This window comes from Nycticebus coucang, chromosome 12 (genome assembly GCF_027406575.1).
Source record: "Nycticebus coucang isolate mNycCou1 chromosome 12, mNycCou1.pri, whole genome shotgun sequence".
NCBI classification, from domain to species: Eukaryota; Metazoa; Chordata; class Mammalia; order Primates; family Lorisidae; genus Nycticebus; species Nycticebus coucang.
The window spans coordinates 111,496,335-111,517,750 of record NC_069791.1 but is presented as its reverse complement, the minus strand read 5'-3'; the positions used below and the strand labels follow the sequence as shown (position 1 = coordinate 111,517,750).

The 21,416-nt window shown below is 38.1% G+C and overlaps 2 protein-coding genes and 1 long non-coding RNA gene across 4 annotated transcripts in view; 2 read left to right on the top strand and 1 right to left on the bottom strand.

Moving 5' to 3' along the window:
* The window catches only part of LOC128560935 (uncharacterized), a 76,815-nt gene extending 62,288 nt beyond the window's left edge, over nt 1–14,527 (top strand). Inside the window, exon 3 of the long non-coding RNA XR_008373183.1 lies at nt 12,912–14,527. This is a non-coding gene — a long non-coding RNA (uncharacterized LOC128560935). The remainder of the gene's footprint in view (nt 1–12,911) is intronic.
* Nucleotides 1–16,549, bottom strand: part of ERCC4 (ERCC excision repair 4, endonuclease catalytic subunit) — a 43,197-nt gene extending 26,648 nt beyond the window's left edge. Inside the window, exons 1-7 of one of the 2 annotated variants that reach the window (XM_053554583.1) lie at nt 16,202–16,549; nt 14,537–14,717; nt 9,382–9,577; nt 8,323–8,530; nt 5,965–6,145; nt 4,882–5,010; nt 3,758–3,868 (exon numbers count right to left, since the gene is read on the bottom strand). In XM_053554583.1, coding sequence (XP_053410558.1) covers nt 3,758–3,868; nt 4,882–5,010; nt 5,965–6,145; nt 8,323–8,530; nt 9,382–9,577; nt 14,537–14,717; nt 16,202–16,408 — 1,213 coding nt within the window. In that variant the 5' untranslated portion in view covers nt 16,409–16,549. Of the gene's footprint in view, nt 1–3,757; nt 3,869–4,881; nt 5,011–5,964; nt 6,146–8,322; nt 8,531–9,381; nt 9,578–14,536; nt 14,718–14,794 lie in introns of both variants that reach the window. The other variant, XM_053554584.1, reaches the window with a different exon arrangement.
* Nucleotides 16,550–16,927: 378 nt separating this feature from the next.
* Nucleotides 16,928–17,649, top strand: LOC128560934 (trafficking protein particle complex subunit 2-like). Its single transcript, XM_053554585.1, has one exon. The coding sequence runs from the start codon at nt 16,942–16,944 to the stop codon at nt 17,362–17,364; it is 423 nt and encodes a 140-aa protein (XP_053410560.1). The 5' UTR covers nt 16,928–16,941; the 3' UTR covers nt 17,365–17,649.
* Nucleotides 17,650–21,416: the final 3,767 nt, after the last annotated feature.

The following is a 21,416-nucleotide window of genomic DNA, read 5'->3' as shown; positions in this document are numbered from 1 at the left end:
ATAAAATCAATGTCCGCAAGTCAGTAGCCTTTGTATACACCAATAACAGTCAAGACGAGAAGCTAATTAAGGACACAACTCCCTTCACCATAGTTTCAAAGAAAATGAAATACCTAGGAATATACCTAACGAAGGAGGTGAAGGACCTCTATAAAGAAAACTATGAAATCCTCAGAAAGGAAATAGCAGAGGATATTAACAAATGGAAGAACATACCATGCTCATGGATGGGAAGAATCAACATTGTTAAAATGTCTATACTTCCCAAAGCAATCTACCTATTCAATGCCATTCCTATCAAAATACCAACATCGTACTTTCAAGATTTGGAGAAAACGATTCTGCGTTTTGTATGGAACCAGAAAAAACCCTGTATAGCTTAGGCAGTTCTTAGTAATAAAAATAAAGCTGGGGGCATCAGCATACCAGATTTTAGTCTGTACTACAAAGCCATAGTGCTCAAGACAGCATGGTAATGGCACAAAAACAGAGACATAGACACTTGGAATCGAATTGAAAACCAAGAAATGAAACTAACATCTTACAACCACCTAATCTTCGATAAACCAAACAAGAACATACCTTGGAGGAAAGATTCCCTATTCAATAAATGGTGTTGGGAGAACTGGATGTCTACATGTAAAAGACTGAAACTGGACCCACAGGTTTCCCCACTCACAAAAATTGATTCAAGATGGATAAAGGACTTAAATTTAAGGCATGAAAGAATAAAAATCCTCAAAGAAAACATAGGAAAAACACTGGAAGATATTGGCCTGGGGAAGACTTCATGAAGAAGACTGCCATGGCAATTGCAACAACAACAAAAATAAACAAATGGGACTTCATTAAACTGAAAAGCTTCTGTACAGCTAAGGAGACGATAACCAAAGGAAAGAGACAACCTACACAATGGGAAAGGATATTTGCATATTTTCAATCAGACAAAAGCTTGATAACTAGGATCTATAGAGAACTCAAATTAATCCACATGAAAAAAGCCAACAATCCCATATATCAATGGGCAAGAGACATGAATAGAACTTGCTCTAAAGATGACAGACCAATGGCTAACAAACACATGAAAAAATGTTCATCATCTCTATATATTAGAGAAATGCCAATCAAAACCACCCTGAGATATCATCTAACCCCAGTGAGAATGGCCCACATCACAAAATCTCAAAACTGCAGATGCTGGCGTGGATGTGGAGAGAAGGGAACACTCTTACACTGCTGGTGGGACTGCAAACTAGTACAACCTTTCTGGAAGGAAGTATGAGTATGGAGAAACCTCAAAGCACTCAAGCTAGACCTCCCATTTGATCCTGCAATCCCATTACTGGGCATCTACCCAGAAGGAAAAAAATCCTTTTATCATAAGGACACTTGTACTAGACTGTTTATTGTAGCTCAATTTACAATCGCCAAAATGTGGAATCAGCCTAAATGCCCACCAACCCAGGAATGGATTAACAAGCTGTGGTATATGTATACCATGGAATACTATTCAGCTATTAAAAAAAATGGAGACTTTACATCCTTCGTATTAACCTGGATGGAAGTGGAAGACATTATTCTTAGTAAAGCATCACAAGAATGGTGAACCATGAATCCTATGTACTCAATTTTGATATGAGGACAATTAATGACAATTACGGTTATGGGGGGGAGGAAAAGCAGAAAGAGGGATGGAGGGAGGGGGGTGGGGCCTTGGTGTGTGTCACACTTTATGGGGGCAAGACATGATTGCAAGAGGGACTTTACCTAACAATTGCAATTAGGGTAACCTAGCTTATTGTACCCTCAATGAATCACCAACAATAAAAAATTAAAAAAAAAAAATACTTGGAAAAAAAGAATTAAAAAACAAATAAAAAATAATTTGAAAAAAAGAAGAAAATTAAATTTCTTGAAACAAACAAAAATGAAAATACAACACATCAAAACTGACAGAATACAGCAAAAGCCGAAGTAATAAAAGCCTACAGCAATAAGCACCTACATCAAAAAAGTAGAAACTTCAAATAAACAACCTAATGATGAATCTCAAAGAGCTAGAAAAACAAGAGCAACTCAAATTAGTAGAAGAAAAGAAATAATAAAGACCAGAGGAGGAATAAATGAAACTGAAAGAAGAAATTCAGAAGATCAACAAAATGAAAGTTGGTTTTTGAAAAGATAAACAAAATATACGTAATTTCAGCCAGGCTAAATGTTTAACCATTAAGAAAAAAAAAGAAGTGACTATTCTGTCTCTCCAGACATGTATGATTTTTTAGATTTAAAAGCAATGAAAGAAATTGCAGAGAAGACTAATCCCTATAAGACTGACTCTAAAAGAATAAAAAATTGTACATTACAAAGAAACAATTGCTTTATGTAACAATTATGCATGTTAATATCTTTTCTGATTAGCTGATACAAACTGAAGATATAGTCTAAATTGGCAAATGAGACAAAGATAATTCAAAAAGAGAAAAAAAGCATGAGAAAATATTGAGCTCACAAAATAACAAAATTTAAAATTTAAAATAAGATATCAAATTAATAGAATTATTACATGTAGTATAAGTAGCATACATATATGTGATCTATGCTAATATTATGTACAGATGGTGCCAAAAGTATGTATGAACATTTTAAGAAAGGAAAAAAAATGTATTAAAATTGTAATAATCAAGTCACTTTTGACAACTTCTATAATTATAAGAGGTACTCAAATAACACTTGAATTCATCTTTTGTTATCAGTATATATTAAGTATTATAATTTAAATATAGTTTTTTCTTTAAAATGTGCATATGCTTTTGGCACGTATATGATACACATATAAATTATGAGTAAATACACAAATACAGAGAGCTTCCAGTCCTGTGTAACTAAGTGGAAAAGACATAAGCTCTTATATTGCTAGAAGAAATGAAACTTAACAAAAATTTTCTGTAAATCAATACAGTAATACATCCTCGTTAATACCATTTGACCCATTAGTCCTATATCCAGAAAGTATATCCATACTATGACTTTAACTACTGAAATATTAAATATGCGACAGAAAACCTGGAAGGAAATATGTCAATGTTAATAGCAGCTGCTAGGGGTAATTTGTTTCACTTTTCATTTTTTCTACAGTGAGCATGTAAAACCTGACGTCTTACAGTTCTGGGATAATGTCATCAGCATACTCACTAACATAAAAATTGTGTGCATTCCTTTATTGTTTTGCAAGAGTTTAAAGGCTCAACACATTTTTTTAAAATGTAGCTTTGTTTTCCCTCTGGTTTTATTTTAAATACACAGTTCAGGTTTATTTTACTATGCTAAACTACTCCATGTTTGAAGAGAACAGCACTAAACTGTGACTTTTTGAGGGTTAGGTCAATGTCACCCCATAAAAGACTTTAGGCTTCTTTGGAATGAAGCTTACTAAGGATATAAAACAGAAGACCTTTAGCTTGTTCCTTGGGGATTCCAGATTTAAAGACTATCTGTGTAAGAATTAGCTCAATCTTTAAAAAGAAGTCCCAAGAACCCAACCAGTAAAAAAACCTGCTTTCATGAATATACAGTGATTCAACCTGGAAAAAATTACATCAAATGAACAGAAACAAGGTTGCCACTAGGATTTCAGTGCTCATTTGGCACTTATTTGTCTATATTTCATAAATAAAATAGTGAGCTACTTTCGAAGAGCTAAGTAAATCAAGGCTCATTTGATAGATTTTGAAAACAGTGTTATTTTGTTTTTTCTTACCTGGACCGCCCAGGGCTTCACTCTCTTTATTTTCTGCCTCAATTTCTCTCAGTACTTGAGTTAGTGCCTCCCACTTTGGGTTGCTCTCTAGGACCAGTTCCTTTTTTGTTTCTATATAGAAAAATAAAAGATAACCATTTTCTATGGATAGTATTTACCCATAAAGTATTCCAAAGGCTTTTAAAGCAGTAGATAACCCAAGCATTATCAGATAAACCCGTTTCTTTAAGCTTTCCTTATAATGCCAGATGGAATCTGCTTTCCTAAAAATGTCTAGTTAAGGTCTAAGTGAAAGAGACTTCAACCATCAACGTAGTTTCACAATGTCTTGATAGAAGGCTACACGCAGGGTCACTAACGAGAGCTGATTCTGTGCTATCTACTGTGACACGATGAGCACACTGCCATGCAAAATGAAGGAATCGGGACAGAATGACATTTGACTTTTTATATATTTTTAAAAATGCCACGATTTTTACAATCTTGAATGTGGATGAGATTAGACAATAAACTTTTTTTGATAAATATTCAAGCACATAATTAATGTGTTCAATTAAGTTTGGGAACAGACCTTTAAACTGGGCAGATAGTAAGCATTCCCCCTATCCTATGCCTTAAAAAGCTAGTCATATTTATGATAGCTCCTAGAGAGATGTTAGAATATAACCCATGTTTGTGTCATTCTAGTATATTTACTTATGCTCTTTAAAAATTAAAAGGAATCTTAAAATGTTCCACTCTGACTTTAAGTGCCCAAAATAGTAATTACTTTGAAGTTAAAAAAAAAATACCAACACACAGTCCTTCATGTAGTATGCTCTTACTTGGTATTTGGTATTTATAATTTGGAACCACCAGGCAATGGGTTCCAAGACTTGCCATACTGAATACTTTTAGCATACATTACATACATTTAACATACAGGCACAAACTTGTCACTTGTCACATGGCTGAAGGAGATTTTAGATCACACTTTAACTTAAGTATTTCCACACCAAATACCCAAGTAAAAGTATTTTGATAAGTATTTCCATACCAAATACCCAAGTAAAAGTATTTTGATAAGTATTTCCACACCAAATACCCAAGCAAAAGACACATGGAAAGACTTGCCCTTACGATACCTTGCCCTTCTTTAATCTCCATTTTTTCAGAAATTTTGCCTTTTGTATTCATTTTGGCATCTGGAACATGATACACCCTTGCTCGAGCATTTATAAACATTGAGGTGCTGGAGTCAAGAAACAGCCAACCTAGTATGAAAGTGAACAAGAAAGTGCCTTCAATTCATGGTTAATTTCAAACAGTCTCTGATTTCACACAACCTACCTATACAACTAGTACCATCTTAGTCTTCCTCCCAATCACAGTTTGCCCCACTATTGTGGCATCTATCACTGTTTGGTTAGACCACGGGTTTTCAAAATGTAGTCTATGGACTCCTAGGGATCCTCAAATGTCTTCAAAGTGTCTGCAATGTCAAAACTTTTCTCATAATATTAAGACATTATTTGACTTCTCTGACTGTTGACATTTCTAGTAATGGTGTGAAAGCTCTGCTGGGCTAACACTCCTGGTGTCTTGGCACAAACCAGTGTCATGAAAGGGTTTAGTGTATGTTTTACTGTCATGCTTCCATAGTTTATGAGTTGAGAATTTCCCCGAAGAAATAATAAAAATATTAATTGTATTAACTGTCCCCCCACCATGGGACCATCCTTTGAAAACCAGTGGTCTAATCAAATAGTGACAGAGGCCACAATAATGGTAGGAAAACAAGATGGTGGCCAGTCATAGACATGTATCTCCCTACAAATCTCTTGTGCTCTTCGGTCTTTGGCAATCCAGCTGATGAAAGCCCACACTTCCTTGCTTTTTCTTTAGGGAAAATGATTTTTAAGTTCTTAACAACTAAACTTCCAAAACAGAACTTATTTCTAAGTTGGGTACTGCCTGTACTACACACAGTCCTTTCTAGAAATAAATTTGCCCAGAATGGATATGAATATTTATCATTATACACAACAGAAGTAGGCAGATACATTAACTATCAATAAAACCTTTTATACATCCCCGTGATAATCTGAAATCTTAGTAAAACATATTGTTGAATATAGCAATTCTCACACGATTCTAAAACACCCACCAAAATCTAACACTTTATTCAGATCAGCTCCTAGAATATTATTAGTAATTTTATCCTCTACCTGAATTCTGACCAAAAGCCTTTTCAGTTGCTCTCAGAGATTCTAGAAGATTAAGAAATGTGACACAATCATATTGAGAGAGATACTGCAGCAATGTTCGTAATATCTTCAAATCTTGAACTAGGGATTTAGTCTTGGCTCCAAGCTGGTGCCACAAAGGATCCAGATAATGGCGGACAGTCTAAAACAAGAATAAAATTTAATATTGCCAAAATATGTTTCATATAACTATTCTTCATACAAAACATACTTTCAAAAAATTATTCCCTATATACCTAAAAATTGTTAAAATAGTACATTTCATGTTATGTGTATATCTATATCTATATATATCTATCTATACATTTTTTTTTGCAGTCTTTGACTGGGGCTGGGTTTGAACCCGTCGCCTTGAGCAAATGGGGCCAGCGCCCTACCCCTCTGAGCCACAGGTGCCGCCCTATGTATATTTTACTACAATGGAAAACCTAAAATATTATTCCCTAAGGAAGTGGCTAGAAAATTTCAGTTCATAAAATTCTAGGAATTATGCTTAATTTTAAACAAAGCTAGAATCTTATGATCAGATAGAGTAGTCTATCATTGTTCCTACTGACATTACTATCAGGAGAGAAAAGGCTTGATAAACATCAGATAATCAATTATTTGTTTCTATGAGTAGAGTCAAAGCATGCAGCTCAGATGTGCTTAATTCCTGCCATGTTTGACTCCAACTCTACCCTGATGAATAAAGAAGTGGAATCCAGTTGGCACACAGAACAGAGAACACAAGCCAGTCAACTGCATAGTGTCAAGTGAAGTAACATTAATTTCTAAGTGTAAAGATTTATTTAGTGTTTTAAAAGTGGATTCATGATGGGAAAATATTTGTTAAACTAACAATTGACTAAGTTTGATTATTTTTTAAGACCCTCAAAACCCACCTAAAACAAAGAAGCATCTGTGTGCACATACTGCAGGTGCCTGCACATTCACAGCCAGGTCTGTGCTCCTTACCTTCACAAATTGATTCTACAACTTTTTATTATAGAATTACCTGATGTTTACCAGATATTTATAGCCTGATATGAAAGCAGTATCACTGCATGCCATCTTATCTAACAAACTTAATACTGAGGAGTAATATTTGGATGACACTCTTAACTTATTGTCCAAACTAGAACACTTGTGAAAATGAATGATATGCTATTAATGATTTACTCTAGGACATAGACATTGGACTTCCCTAGACAGACTGGGACATGAAACCATATGCTTCTTTTGTAAAGAAAGATGCTTTGAAACCACATGCTTCTTTTGTAAAATCATCTACAAAAGGTTAAATATGTCAACAAGGCGCAAGCTGTATCTGTATTTAGATGTGGTTACTAAAAGAATATCTAAGACAACGTCTTCACTTTTACTAGCCAGGTTATGATAAACAGAAATCTATTGCAAACATTATTAGGTTATATTTTGTTTTTCTAGAAATATTCTGTTCAAAGAATATGAGGTATTGTTCTCAGGTATAGAGGAAAAAAATTGAAAAAACAATAAGAAAGTGAGGGACTTTAAAATAAAAACCACTATGTGCTAACTTATGACACACTGTAAGCACTAAGGGACAGAATATATAAAATTAGTTTTATATATCAATCTTTCAAAGGAAGCTGACTTTTTTTAAGTATCAGAGAAATGAGAAATTCAATTTTTCCTTTTTTATAATCACCACACATTATCTCCAGTGACATGGAGATTGATTTTAGAGTTTAAAAAGACAAGAACTTATTCTACCAAAATAGGGAACAAGAGCTGTCCAGCATTTTTTTGATCTGTAATTCAATATTAGATACTTCTGTATCTGTATTAATGTTCTTCTATAGTGAAAATTAGAATAAAAATTCCTTAAACTAAAATCTTACCATTTTCTCAATTCAGAACCTAAGTTTAAGACAGAACAAGTTTCACATTCCTCAGCAATGAAAACTCATCCAAACTTATTTTTTATTCCATAAGAGATCATAAATGCACGTATAATTATGAAACATTCTTATGTAAAACTCTTATACCTGTAGATAACCAGATTTGTCATTTTAAAGCAAAAAGTTATTTATCTTCTTTTTGATTATAAGTAAAATAAGAGATAATCACTTACTGTATAACTGCAAAAGTCAGTTATGCTTTATTATGCCAGTCCACATATTTCACTACAAATTATTACCTTCCAGTAAACCAAAGAGCTATACTTTAATTTGCCTCCAATTTAATTCTAAAATAACAGCAAATTCCTGTTAAGAACAGTGCAATATTAAAATAACTTGCATTCTTTAAGATTACAGCATAACAAACTGTGCTTAAAAAGGAAAAGAAAAAGAGTACCTTGTCAAAAGGTTTTCCAATAGCATTTTCTAAAGACATATCTTCTACTTCAAGTGATGGGTTATGGCATTTCAGCTCCTTGAGACATGCATTTAAAATGTCCAGTATAGCAGTCTGTATGGCAAGCATGGCGGGGGTCATAGAAACATGAATTTCTACGACTTCAGGTTTGTGCTGTTCTAAAAATGAATTTACTGCTACATGGAACCTAAAGAGATAAATATTTTTCAAATATTTTCTAGATTTTCAACAGCTATGTGTTTCTACTCTTGGTTTAATAATCTAATAATTTTTGTAAGTGTTGAAAAGAAACAAAATGGAAAGCAAAATGACAATGTTTTCAAGAACGTCTTGAACCTCGATGACTGGAAGTATTGTATTATTCAAGACGGCAGGGGTCAGCAAACTATCATTTAGGCCAAATCCAGTGCCTGTTTTTATAGTCTTAATTGTAACACAGCTACACTCAGTGTTTAGGTAAGCAGTCTATGGCGGCTATCATGCTACAAAAACTGACTTGAGTAACTGTGACAGACCAGATAGCCTGCAGAGTCTAAATTATTTAATATCTGGTCATTTATAGGAGAAGTTTTCTGACCCTCAAAATAAGATATAATCAAGAAAAGAAAAATACAATTACTCTTAAAATAACACTTATGAAACCAAAATACATATTAGCATAGGTTGTAACTTTCTGGTTTTCCTAGAAATGTACACAAATTCTTCAACAACTTTGTGCTTTATTTCCCTGATGAGGAATTTTCAAAGTGGAAAGGGTAATTTTAGCTAATAAGTCTGTAGTTCAATTAAAGCTGTTGTATATGTGGGGGTTTTATTAAGTATATAGAAAAGAACAAATTGGCTATCCTGGGATGAATTTGATGGATTACCATAAATATAATTATCAAATCTCTCTTTACTTCCAAAAGGATCACAAATGTGGTGACCCCATATTTATGATGTGATTGTTATGATGAACCTGACTAGCATCTACCAAGTACAATGACAGCAAACTTCACAGTACATTCTCACAGAAATTTATCATATAACAATACTTACCTGGGCCACAGATACAGCTTCCTCACAAAAAGATTTCTCATCACTCTTTCCACATGACAAAAACCAGTATCAAAAGCAATAGCATTATCTGTGAAAGCTTTAATAAAACCATGTTTGTTTTTCTGGCGAAAGAGGCGCAAGATGAAAGCTTCTTGACAAGACTCGATTATTCTATGGGCTCTATAGACCAAAATGCCTGAGGAGGAAATTATAATTCCAATTACGGAATAGACAGGTAATTTTCATACTCACATTCATTCATCACATTTTTTTTGAGTACCTACATGAGAAGGGATAGGTTCTGCTCTGGGCTGGGGATATAGCCATGAACAAAACGGATGTAAATCTTTGTCCTCACAGAATTTACAAGAAACAATATAAATAAGTATTTAGTATGTTACAAGTGTTGAGGAGAAAAAAATGAATCAGAGAAGGAAAGGGATTGTGTATGACAGGTGTGCCTCACTAAGGTGACAGCAGAGTAAAGCTCGGAGAAAAGGAGGTGAGCCTTATAATCATCTGGACCAAGAGCGTTCCAGGTTGAGGAAACAATAAAGAGCAAGGGCCATGGGTGGGGCATGTCTCGCATGTTTTAAGAAGAATTTCTGAAAGCAAAGTAGGTCACTAATTTCCCTTTTTATACATGAATCAGATGTGGATTACACAAAATAGCTGCACTTTATAAGTCTGGGCAGTATCTGCCTCATTGAATTAGATTAATTCAATTTTCAGGATCAGAATATCATGAGAAGCAAATTAGTTCATTTAAAATAAATACCTTTCAGAAATAAATATATACATATATATGTATAATACGTATATATATATTTTTGGAGACAGAGTCTCAAGCTGTCGCCCTGGGTAGAGTACCATGGCTTCACAGCTTACAGCAACCTCAAACTCTTGGGCTTAAGTGATTTTCTTGCCTCAGCCTCCCAAGTAGCTGGGACTACAGTCACCTGCCACAACTCCCAGCTATATTTTTTGTTATTGTTATTGTAGTTGTCATTATTGTTTTAGCTGGCCCAGGCCAGGTTCGAACCTGCTAGCCTCGGTGTATGTGGCCGGCATCCCACTGAGCTACGGGTGCCGCCCCATAAATATGTTTAATACATCTTTATAGGGTGACAAGTTAGGGAGAAGTATAAGATGATATAAGAGTATGTAGACATTATTTCTGGAACAAAAAACCTAATTAGTTCAGTCTTTTAAATCTAAATCCAGCTGTTTACTATATATATGTATATATATATGCACACACACACATATATACACACAGACATATATATGTATATACATATATATATATATATACATATTTGCCACAAATATACTTCCATGTTTTTGATCCAGTTCTTATCATTTCTAGGTTATGGAAAATGATTCTAAAGATTTATGATTCTACAAGTAGTTCAATAAACTCAGTTCAGATTTTTAAATTTAAATTTTGGATCAAGATGGATGGAGCTAAAATTTAGCTAAGAAAATTATTTTGTAAATATGGTAAAAATTAATAATGTTACTTAGGAATTTGTAAACAAAGGATTTTTGATAACCTCCCCAGTACATTTACATAACTAGTTTACTACTCAGAAAATGTTTTGTGCCTGGTCAGTGGGACTCCATGGGCTATCCTTTGTTAGCCTGGGTTGAAATACTAAATAAAGTTAATAATAATAAAAATGATCTTCTATAGAAAACTGAAGTTTAAGAAAATGTTTTTGCTGAGAATACCAATTGTCATTATTTTGGAACTCAGAAGGAAGAAGAAAACTAATACTAATCCCAGGCACTGGGTCATGTGCTTTTGTAGATTTTTGTTTCATTTAATCCTCAAAATAATTCTATGTGGTAGGTATTCTGATGAGGCCAAGAAAGGGAAGCAACTTGACCAACGTCACCCAGCAAGAAGTGGGGGCAAAGGTTCCATAATCATTCCTACTAAGTAAGACCACCTCAAGGTCCTCCTTTTAAAAAGTAAATAAATAGGTTCAGCGTCTGTCTCAAGAGGCTAAGGTGCCAGCCACATACACCTGAGATGGCGGGTTCGAATCCAGCCCGGGCCCACTAAACAATGACAGCTGCAACCAAAAAATAGTCAGGCGTTGTGGCGGGCACCTATAGTCCCAGCTACTTGGGAGGCAGAGGTAGGAGAATTGCTCAAGCCCAGGAGTTGAAGGTTGCTGTGAGCTGTGATGCCATGGCACTCTTACCCAGGGAGACAGCTTGAGGTTCTGTCTCAAAAAAAAAAAAAAATAAATAAATAAAAAAAATAAATAGATAAATAAACCCCAGTATAAACAGGCTGGGTTTTGGGCGAAGTTTTAGTCCCACAAAAGCCTATGACACTTTGTATTTTATGCTGCACTATCATTACTTCTTTACACGTCTTTCTCCATTGAACTGCGAGGACAGGAATAGTGACTGAGGACAGTAATACTGTCACAAGAGGCAGCGATCACAAAATGCTTACTATGTGCCTGGAAGCTAATCCCAGGAGGGGGTACCTTAAATATCCCCAATTTACAGGTGAATAAATTAAGGCATAGAGAAATCAGGAAACTTGCCTAACATACACAGCTACTACCTGGTGGCAATGAGCTCAAACCCAGATGCAGTCTACTCAGAGTTTATTATACTGCTTCATTTATCCATATATCTACAGCACTCTTCCTACCAAACGAGGGACCATTAGTAAGTTAAATGTTTACTGAATGAATATAAAGCTGGGATACAGCACTGGGTACACAAATCTAAGATTTAACTTTTTTTTTTTTTAATTTCTTGAAAGATATGTTCTGAGCTCTATCTGGTGATGTCAGGATCAGTTTTACCTATGAAAACATCCTCCTGTCCTGCTTTTTTTGAAAGTACAATTGGAACAGATATTTACTCAGTTCTCCCACTATTTAGGAGTTCTGGTTGACAGGGAAAACGTAGGGTAGGATGTGGTGGTAATAAAGGGTGGTGACAGATGAAGAAGTTAGGGCTGGGGAATGCAGTGCTTTCGAGAGGGTTACCTGCCTCAGGGATTGCCCTGTGGTCTGTAAGAGCTTTGGTGCAAACTCTTACAGAGGAATGGTGGATGATTCCAAGGGATAAAGGATTTGAAAGAATTCAATTCCGGTATTCATTTGCATTCCATTCAGCCAAACATCAGTAGCTCCAGCTTCATTATTGGTCGGGATTTGAGGCAATTTGGCACTTTTAATCAGGAACTGCCTGTAATCTAGACTTAGATACTGCCTGGACTCAGATTGCTCTCCGTTTTAGTAGCTTGAGCTGTAACTGAAAGTCACAGAGTAATACTGACACCTAGTGGTAGTGTCAATACAATTAAAAATTTTATCAACTTAAAAAAAAAAAAACTTGTAAGAAAGCAACAAACAGTAAAAGACTTTATGATGCATCAAGATTATTGATTATAAAAAGCCAGTATATTCTTTTCACTATTGTTCATTAGACTTTACTATGTACCAGGCACTATAAGAAATTTCTTTTATCTCACTTAATCCTTATGATAACTCTAGGAGGCGCTGTAATCTTGATTTAAGAAATGCGAAAACTGATGCTCATGGAAATTAAGGGTGCTGGAATTCAAAATCAGGTGAGTCTGATTGCAAGGTCCATGCCACTGTTTATAACAATTATAAATGTTACAAAAGAATAACAGAACTTTCTTCCACCAGTTTACCATTAACTATATAAAGCATTCATATATTTATTCATTAAATATTTTCTGAGGTTAGTCTAGGTTTAGGGCAACATAAAAGATATGATGTTAGGATTATGAATTTCACAGTCCTTCTACCCTTCTGAAGCTCATTAAAGATCACAGTACTGTTAGGTTTTAGGCAGTTAGTTAGACATGAGTAGGGTGGATGGCAGGTATGGTTAGGTTACTTTGGACGCCTTGTGTCAGGCTGCCCTGGGCTATTGTGGGAATGGAGGCTAATTGCCAATTAAGATCTTGCAGGTCTGAGACTTTGAAGGTGGGTTGTCTTGGGGAGCTGGTTGTTTTAGGGGACTAATTAATGTCCCTGGGACTGCCTAATATAGACAAATAGATGTGAACTGTTATGGAAACATGTATGGGAATGAAATTGATCTACAGCAGTGGTTCTCAACCTGTGGGTCGCTACCCCTTTGTAACAATGAAAATATATCGCAGCATTAGAAAGGTTGAGAACCACTGATCTAGAGCATAGGAATTTTCCAAGTAACTATGTATAAAATATAGAACCTGTGTGGGCACAGCCTGCTGTCCAAATTGGTAGAATAAGCTTTTCCTTTCTTGCTAAAACTTTACTTAGTCTTCTTCTCTTCAGTTATTTCTCTGACTACCTTGAACCATCACTGTCCTAACAGTACTATGTCCTTCCAACATTCATCCAACAAATATATGTTTAGTACCTTCCATGTACCAGTCAGTTAACCTGGGAAGAACAAGTTGTTCTTTGTGCTTAAGAAGTTTGCGAGTGAGATGGACAAATAAACTGGCAAATATAATGTGGTGTTGTCAGTGCTATGAGTGGAGAGAAGTTGGAAGGAACAGAAGCCGGGCCCCTAAATTAGTTTTGGAGATATCAAAAAAAGGTTTCTGAAAGGACACATATTGAAAGTTAATTCATTTTTTATATTAATTCTAGCTAAAATTAAATAATTTTTTTCTCAAAATAACTGAACAACTACTTGGCTTAATTTCAAATCCTGGGAAGAATATTCTTAGAGGAAAATCAAATATTTAGGAAATATACAAATACTATTTATAAACATTCAAATATAAGTTCTAAAAAGCAAATTCCAGCCAATTAGAAAATAAAGAAAAGCCAATTGTATGTTTAATTACTTACCCAGTTCACAAATACAGAGCATCTACAATGTGTGAGGTATCATTGTGTAACAACTGGAAACATAAGGTTGAGAAGAAAGATCCTGTGGTACCCATCAGAAGGTTCTAGTTTAGGGTGGGGCCTGTGGCTCAGTGAGTAAGGTGCCGGCCCCATATACCAAGCGTGGCAGGTTCAAGCCCAGCCCCGGCCAAACAGCAACAACAACAAAAAATAAATAAATAAAAGGTGGAAGGTTCCAGTTTAGAGTGTAGCAGAAGGGACAAAAACGAAAACACCCAAGTAATAATATTTCAGATTCTTACCAGTAATTAAATCTGAAGGTATTCTATTAGTCAAGAAATCAACCACAAGTATTCTACTTGTTGCAAATATGACACCACCTTGTGTGTAAACTTCATAGCGATTGTTACTTGCGATTTCATTTGTTACACGGCGAGGGAGGTGTTCTATTCCTTCTATCTTAAGCTGATTGATAAAATACTCCTAAATCAAATCAAAATTGTAATTAGTAGGCTGTTTAATACAGGGCTTTTTTTTTTTTTGTAGAGACAGACTCTCACTTTGTTCTCCTCGGTAGAGTGTTGTTATGTCACAGCTCACGGCAACCTTCAACTCCTGGACCCAGGTGATTCTCTTGCCTCAGCCTCCCGAGTAGTTGGGACTACAGGTGCCCCTCACAACGCCCAGCTATTTTCTGTTGCAGTTTGGCCGCGGCCAGGTTTGAACCGGCCACCCTCAGTATATACGGGGCCAGCGCCCTACCCACCGAGCCACAGGCGGGGCCCTACAGGGCATTTTTTAATGTGTTGCAGGTATTTAAAACGATGTGCTGCCCTTCTCAAGTGATAATGAATTTAATAATGAATACACAAACTAAGTTACCACTTTATGTTGATCAACCAACCTGTCTGCTCAATTTTTGAACTAGGTCCTCATCACCAAACTTTAAAAACCTTTGATTAAAGGACTTCTGCTACTTAGGAAATACTTCCCACGGAGGCCAGGTGTGCACTCAAGTATATTCTTTAAGATAACAAGGGAATTTTCTTCTCTATGTTTTTGGACTATTCTGTCCCCATCCATTCTAAAGGGACTTCACGTCATAGGTGCCTCGGCCCTTCATACCCCCAATTCAGTACAACTTTTACTGGGCACCGGGTGTTGTCCTAGGCCTCACGCCAAGCACTGGGGATACCTAGATGACTTAAACAGGGTCCCTGTGCTGGAGGAGTCCGTGGTCTTTCTTGTCAGCTGGTATTATTCTCCTGGCCACTGGCTCTACTTAGGGGATCGTCACACTTGTCAGACACCCACCAGTACAGGTGTATTTCCATTCCATCTACCTGGTGAACCTTCCCCCAAATCCTCTGCTTCCAGTCCCTTCTGACTACGGCCCTCCTCCCACAGCCTTAGAGAATTACTCTCTCCTCAGTCCCTCCTCTTCCCTACAGGGCTCGCCCAGCCTCGGCATCTCCCTTCACGTCTCCTACCACCCTGGAAGACAATCCCCATCACTGTCGCCTTTTAGGATCCTACTTCCCAAACCCACTTAAAGCCCAACTTCGAGACTTTCTCGTTATTCCTACCCAGATCCTCCTTCAGCCACCATCCTCTCAAAGGACTCCCGTACTCCTCTCAGAGCCCCACCATCTTCCAGCGCCCTCCCAGCGCAGTCACAGACCCCTGAGACTCCCCCCATTCCTCTCAGTAACTTAGCAACCTCAGGGACCCCGCCCATCTTTCTGTCACCGCACAGTATCAGGGACTTGCATCCTCCTCGGGACCCTGTTCTCCTCCCCTATCCTTCTCAGTGTCCCTGCGCAGTGTCAGGGACCCCAGCCACCCTTCTCAGTGCCCCTGAGCAGCATCCGCATCCCCTTCCAAGCCGCCCAGGCCCGTCAGAGACCCCGCGTCCCGGCTCCACGCCGCGCCCGCGGTCCCCTGGGGCCGGGCGGCGGCCGCCGCACCTCCTCGGCCGGCTGCGTGTTGAGCACCAGCACCAGGCAGGCCGGGTGGCAGTGCAGCCGGAGGAAGTGGTAGAGCAGCCGGTCCGTGCCGAGGCCGCGGGCGCACACCACCAGCCCGTCGGTGTCCAGCAGTTCCAGCACCAGCTGCCGTTCGTACTCCAGCAGCGGCGCCATGGCGGTCAGTCCAGCCGGCGAATCCGCCTCCATGGAAGCTCTTCCGGGGCGCAGCCGAACGCAGCCGAACGTAGCCGAGGAAAGCCGAGTCGGAGAGGACGAAAACCGGCCGAAGCCAAAAAGGAGCCGAGGCCGAGAGGAGAGTCTTCCGAAGAAAGCCGAAGAGAGCTAAGCCCGGAAGGCACACTCTGGCGAACTCAGCCGAAGAGGAGCCGAGTGGAGCCGAGGATTCATAGGCTCAACGCGAGGTCCTGGAGCTCGCGACCGGCCGCTGTCTCCTGCAGGCCTCAAACCTCTTTCTCGTGGTTCCACGTCCTCTGGAGCTCTACACCTTCACTGCCAGCCACCGTCGAGCACGGAAAGGGAAGTAAACCCAAGGACATCGAAAACTGAAAACGTTAGTTGTCAGTATAACAGAGCACCGAGGGCGCCTAAAATTAGCAGCGCCTGTTTCTCAGGGTAAGATTTGCCTTGGTCCACATCCCCCTTAAAATTTTTATTTTGGGGGGACGGATTGTGCTTTTCCATTGTCGAAATCTCGCCACAGGAGCCATATAGCGAAGACAATGTCTGGAAGCTTCTCCTTCGTAATCGTGGGCCACCATGATAATCCAGTTTTTGAAATGGAGTTTTTCCCAGCTGGGAAAGCGGAATCCAGAGACGACCACCGTCATCTAAACCAGTTCATAGCTCATGCTGCTCTCGACCTGGTGGATGAGAACATGTGGCTGTCGAACAACATGTACTTAAAGACTGTGGACAAATTCAATGAGTGGTTTGTGTCGGCGTTTGTCACTGCCGGGCACGTGAGATTTATTATGGTGCATGACATAAAGCAAGAAGACGGAATAAAGAACTTCTTTACTGATGTCTACGATTTATATATAAAGTTTTCAATGAATCCGTTTTATGAACCCAATTCTCCCATTCGATCAAGTGCATTTGACAGAAAAGTTCAATTCCTTGGAAAGAAACACCTTTTAAGCTGAACCACAGAAAACTCCAAAACAATGTTACAACAATGGAGTATACTCAAGAATGTGTACATTGCAAGTAACTTCATTAAATAGCCTGGAAAACTTTAAAAAAAATTTTGTTTTTATTTTTATATTTTAGATTCTGGAATCTTGATCCATTGCCCAAGCTGGAGTGCAGTGGCTATTGAATGAGCAGAATCATTTGCTAATTCAAGCTCTTGTTTAGCTCCGAATGTCTTGGATACATGAGGTATTTTGAAAAGGTGCAACCAGGTGTCTGCACATCAGCCACATCCCCACTTCCAGAAGGGACACCTTCTACAGTATTTGTTCTATACCTAGAAATGCTTGTTACTTGGACGAGTAAACGAATTATTCTGTATTGAAATCCTCCTCTGCCTTTCATTGTTAGCAAATAGAAAATACAAGTAAGCAAAAAAAAATTCACTTGATATTGCATTACATTGAAATAACCACTGCTAATTAGCATTGTGAAATCATTTAGTCCTTTCCCCCCCATATACATGCACTTATCAGAGTTCTCTTACCAACATGAGATAATTAATAATCCTGATTTAAACCCCAATTTTGTCACTGAACATGGTATTTAATATTCTTTTATAAAGTTCTTTTATATGAGAACTGATGAGATCTTCCTAACTGGATGGAACCTACTTACTTAATAACCTCTTATTAGAGGACATTTAGTTTTTTCCCCCCACTATTTCCCATCTAAAACTATAAATGTTTATAAATACTATAAATATTTCACTAAGTATCTTTGTACATAACCACAGCCATAAGATACACTTCTGGAAATGGACAATTACTGGACTAAAGGGAACAAACATTTATAAGGCTTTTCATTACAATCACATTGCCACAGTGTCTTCTTAGAAAGCCTGTACAAATTTACATTTGTGCCAGCACTTTACTAGAGGATCTGTTTCTCTGTCTCATTACTCCTTAAATCAGCATTTTGTTTACCTTTTGTCACCACGAAAACAGCGTGATTTCCCGAGTGCTGGTTGAATGGAAAGGGTTGTCTGCAGACACTTTACATACAGTGTCTCCATGAGGCAGGTATTCATCTCTCCACTTTGCAACTGAGAAACATGGAATTGCTCAGGGAGGTTATGTAATTTGGGCAAGGCCATGGGGTTGGTTAGTGTGTTTCTTAGATTTAGTCCAGGACAGGACAAGTATGGACTCAACACATAGATAATTAGGAAATGTATGTTGCAATCACAAGGCTAAAATTCAAACCTGACTCCTGATTTGTGACAGGGAGGATAACAGTCCATGTCCTAATCCTTGGAACTTGTGAGCATGTTATCCTACGTGGCAAAAGGATTTCTTTTTTTTTGAGCCTCAAGCTGTCGCCCTGGGTAGAGTGCTATGCTGTCACAGCTCACAGCAACTTCCAACTCCTGGGCTTAAGTGATTCTCTTGCCCAGCCTCCCAAGAAGCTGGGACTACAGGCACCCGCCACAATGCCCAGCTATTTTTGGTTGTAGTTGTCATTGTTCTTTGGTAGGCCTGGGTTGGATTCGAACCCACCAGCTCTGGTGTATGTGGCTGGTGCCTTAGCTGCTTGAGCTACAGGCTCCAAGCCTAAGTTAAGGATCTTAAGATGGGCAGAGTCAATTGGATTATCCAGGTGGATTCAATATATCACAATGGTGCTTATAGAGGAAGGAGGGAAGTGGGAGGGTCAGATTCAGAGGACTTGTGACAAAAAGCTGAGGTTGGAGTGATGTGGAAGGCTGCAGAGCTAAGGAATAAAGCCTTTAGAAGCTGAAAAAGGCAAGGTATGGATTCAGCCCTTCAACTTCCAGAATGGCTGAAGCCCTGCTCATGAATTTTATACTTTTGACCGTCAGAATTAAAATGATGAAGTCCCTAGTTGATCAAAACAAAACAAAAACTTTAAAAACTATAGATAGGAGTACACAGTGAAGCAATCATTTTGAAAGGTGAATTTTTCTTTCTTTCTTTTTTTTTTTTTTTGGCAGAGTCTTACTCTGTCGCCTTGAGTAGAGTGCCATGGCTTCATCATAGCACCTAGCAACCTCAAACTCTTGGGCGCAAGCGATCCTCTTGCCTCAGCCTCCTAAGTAGCTGGGACTAAACTACAGGCATGCTACCATGCCTTGGTAATTTTTGTATTTTTAATAAAGACCAGGTCTCACTCTTCTCAGGTTATTCTCAAATTCTGCTCAAGCAATCCCCCCAAAGTGCTAGGATTACACATGAGCCATTGTGCCTGGCCAGGGAGGGGACATTTTCTTAAAAGAGGGTCTTTCCGTCACCCAAGCTGGAGGGTAGTGGTGAATCAGACCTCAGTGCAACTTCAAACTCCCAGGCTCAAGTGATCTGCCTGCCTCAGCCTCTTATGTAGATACGACTACAGGCACACCCATCACACTTGGCTGATTTTTAAAATTTTTTGTAAAGATGTGGTCTCACTGTGTTGTTCAGGCTGGTCTTGAACTTCTGGCCTCAAGCAATTCTCCTGCCTCATTCTCCCAAAGTGCTGGGATAACAGACATGAGCCACTGCTCTAGCCAGTATATAAAAAAATTTTAAATACTTGTATGATACACACATACATGAAAATATAGTTATCCAGTGAATGTTTTGGGGGCACCCAATGTGTCAGTCACTGTTCTAAGTGCTGAGAGTTCATTAATGGGCAAAGCAGGCAAAATCTCTGCCATGATGGAATTTGCATGCAAGTGGGAAGCTTGTGTATGAAGGTATTTATCCATCATGTCATTGAGTGGACTGTGGTTATTTCTTGGACATTTCTTTTAAGTGTCCAGTATTAGAAGTCTAGTTAAAATTTCTTCAGGCATCTCTAATAAGTGGAATATCCAACAGCTATTAAAAGCCATATGTGATATCAATATCCATAATTATATATTGAAAAGAGTTTTACAAAGCAATAATGTGTAGTGTGGTCCCATTTGTCTAAAAACCTCAGTAAATAGCACATAGATGTGACTGCACAGAAAAAGCTCTGTAATCAAAGCACAGTGGAATCTCCATGGCTGACTACTTCCTTAAGTTCACCTAATTTTCATAGACCAGACATGCACCACATGTATAGGTCAGAACAGTAGGCCTAGTTCCTTATGGTGACCCCTCTGTGCTTTTGTAGCAGACTGTGTCTACACATTTTACTTTTGTCCCTGGGTAAAAGTTTTCAAGTTAAAGTGAAGGGACTTATTTTTTAATCGTATGTTACTGTCATAGCTATTCTTCAAGTCTTTCCTTATTTCTTTTTCTTTTTTTGAAATGTTATATATTGAATTTAATAGCCCTGGAAAAATATTAAGGAAATTGTATTTATATTCTAATAACTCCCATAAAAGAAATTTTAGATATTTTATTTTTTTTATTATAAAGCAGTTTTTTGTTTGTTTGTTTGTTTTTGCTGGGGCCAGGTTTAAACCTGCCACCTCCGGTGTATGGGGCTGGCACCCTACTCCTTAAGCCACAGGCACCGCCCTGCATTACAAAGCATTTTTAAAAAAATTTTTTTCAGAGTATTATGGGAAGTCTTAGTTATATGGTTTGTGTGCCTTTCTGGTACAGAGATGGCTCCCTTCTCCAGGCTGCTTTGCAAGCTTCAGTTTTGCCCTTGAGGATACACACACTCATCTTTTGGCCTTTGGAGTTGGGCTGGAAGTAAGATTTTGGCACCGTTTTTCTCCTGACCTGAGTTAGAACCCAGCACAGCCCTGTTAACCTTAGCTTGACTTCCAGAGTTTAGGCCACTGTAATCTCTTCTCAGCAACCTCATTCAGTGTGTATGTGTATACACACACACACACACACACACAGATATGAAATGCTTATTAAATCCAGGCACTTGGGCTCAGTGCTAAGGATTCAGGGATGAAAAACATACCAGGTTGCCCCAGATTGTTCATTGCAGCTCAATTCATAATTGCCAAATCATGGAAGAAGCCCAAGTGTCCATCGACCCATGAATGGATTAATAAATTGTGGTATATGTATACCATGGAATACTATGCAGCAGTAAAAAAAAATGGAGA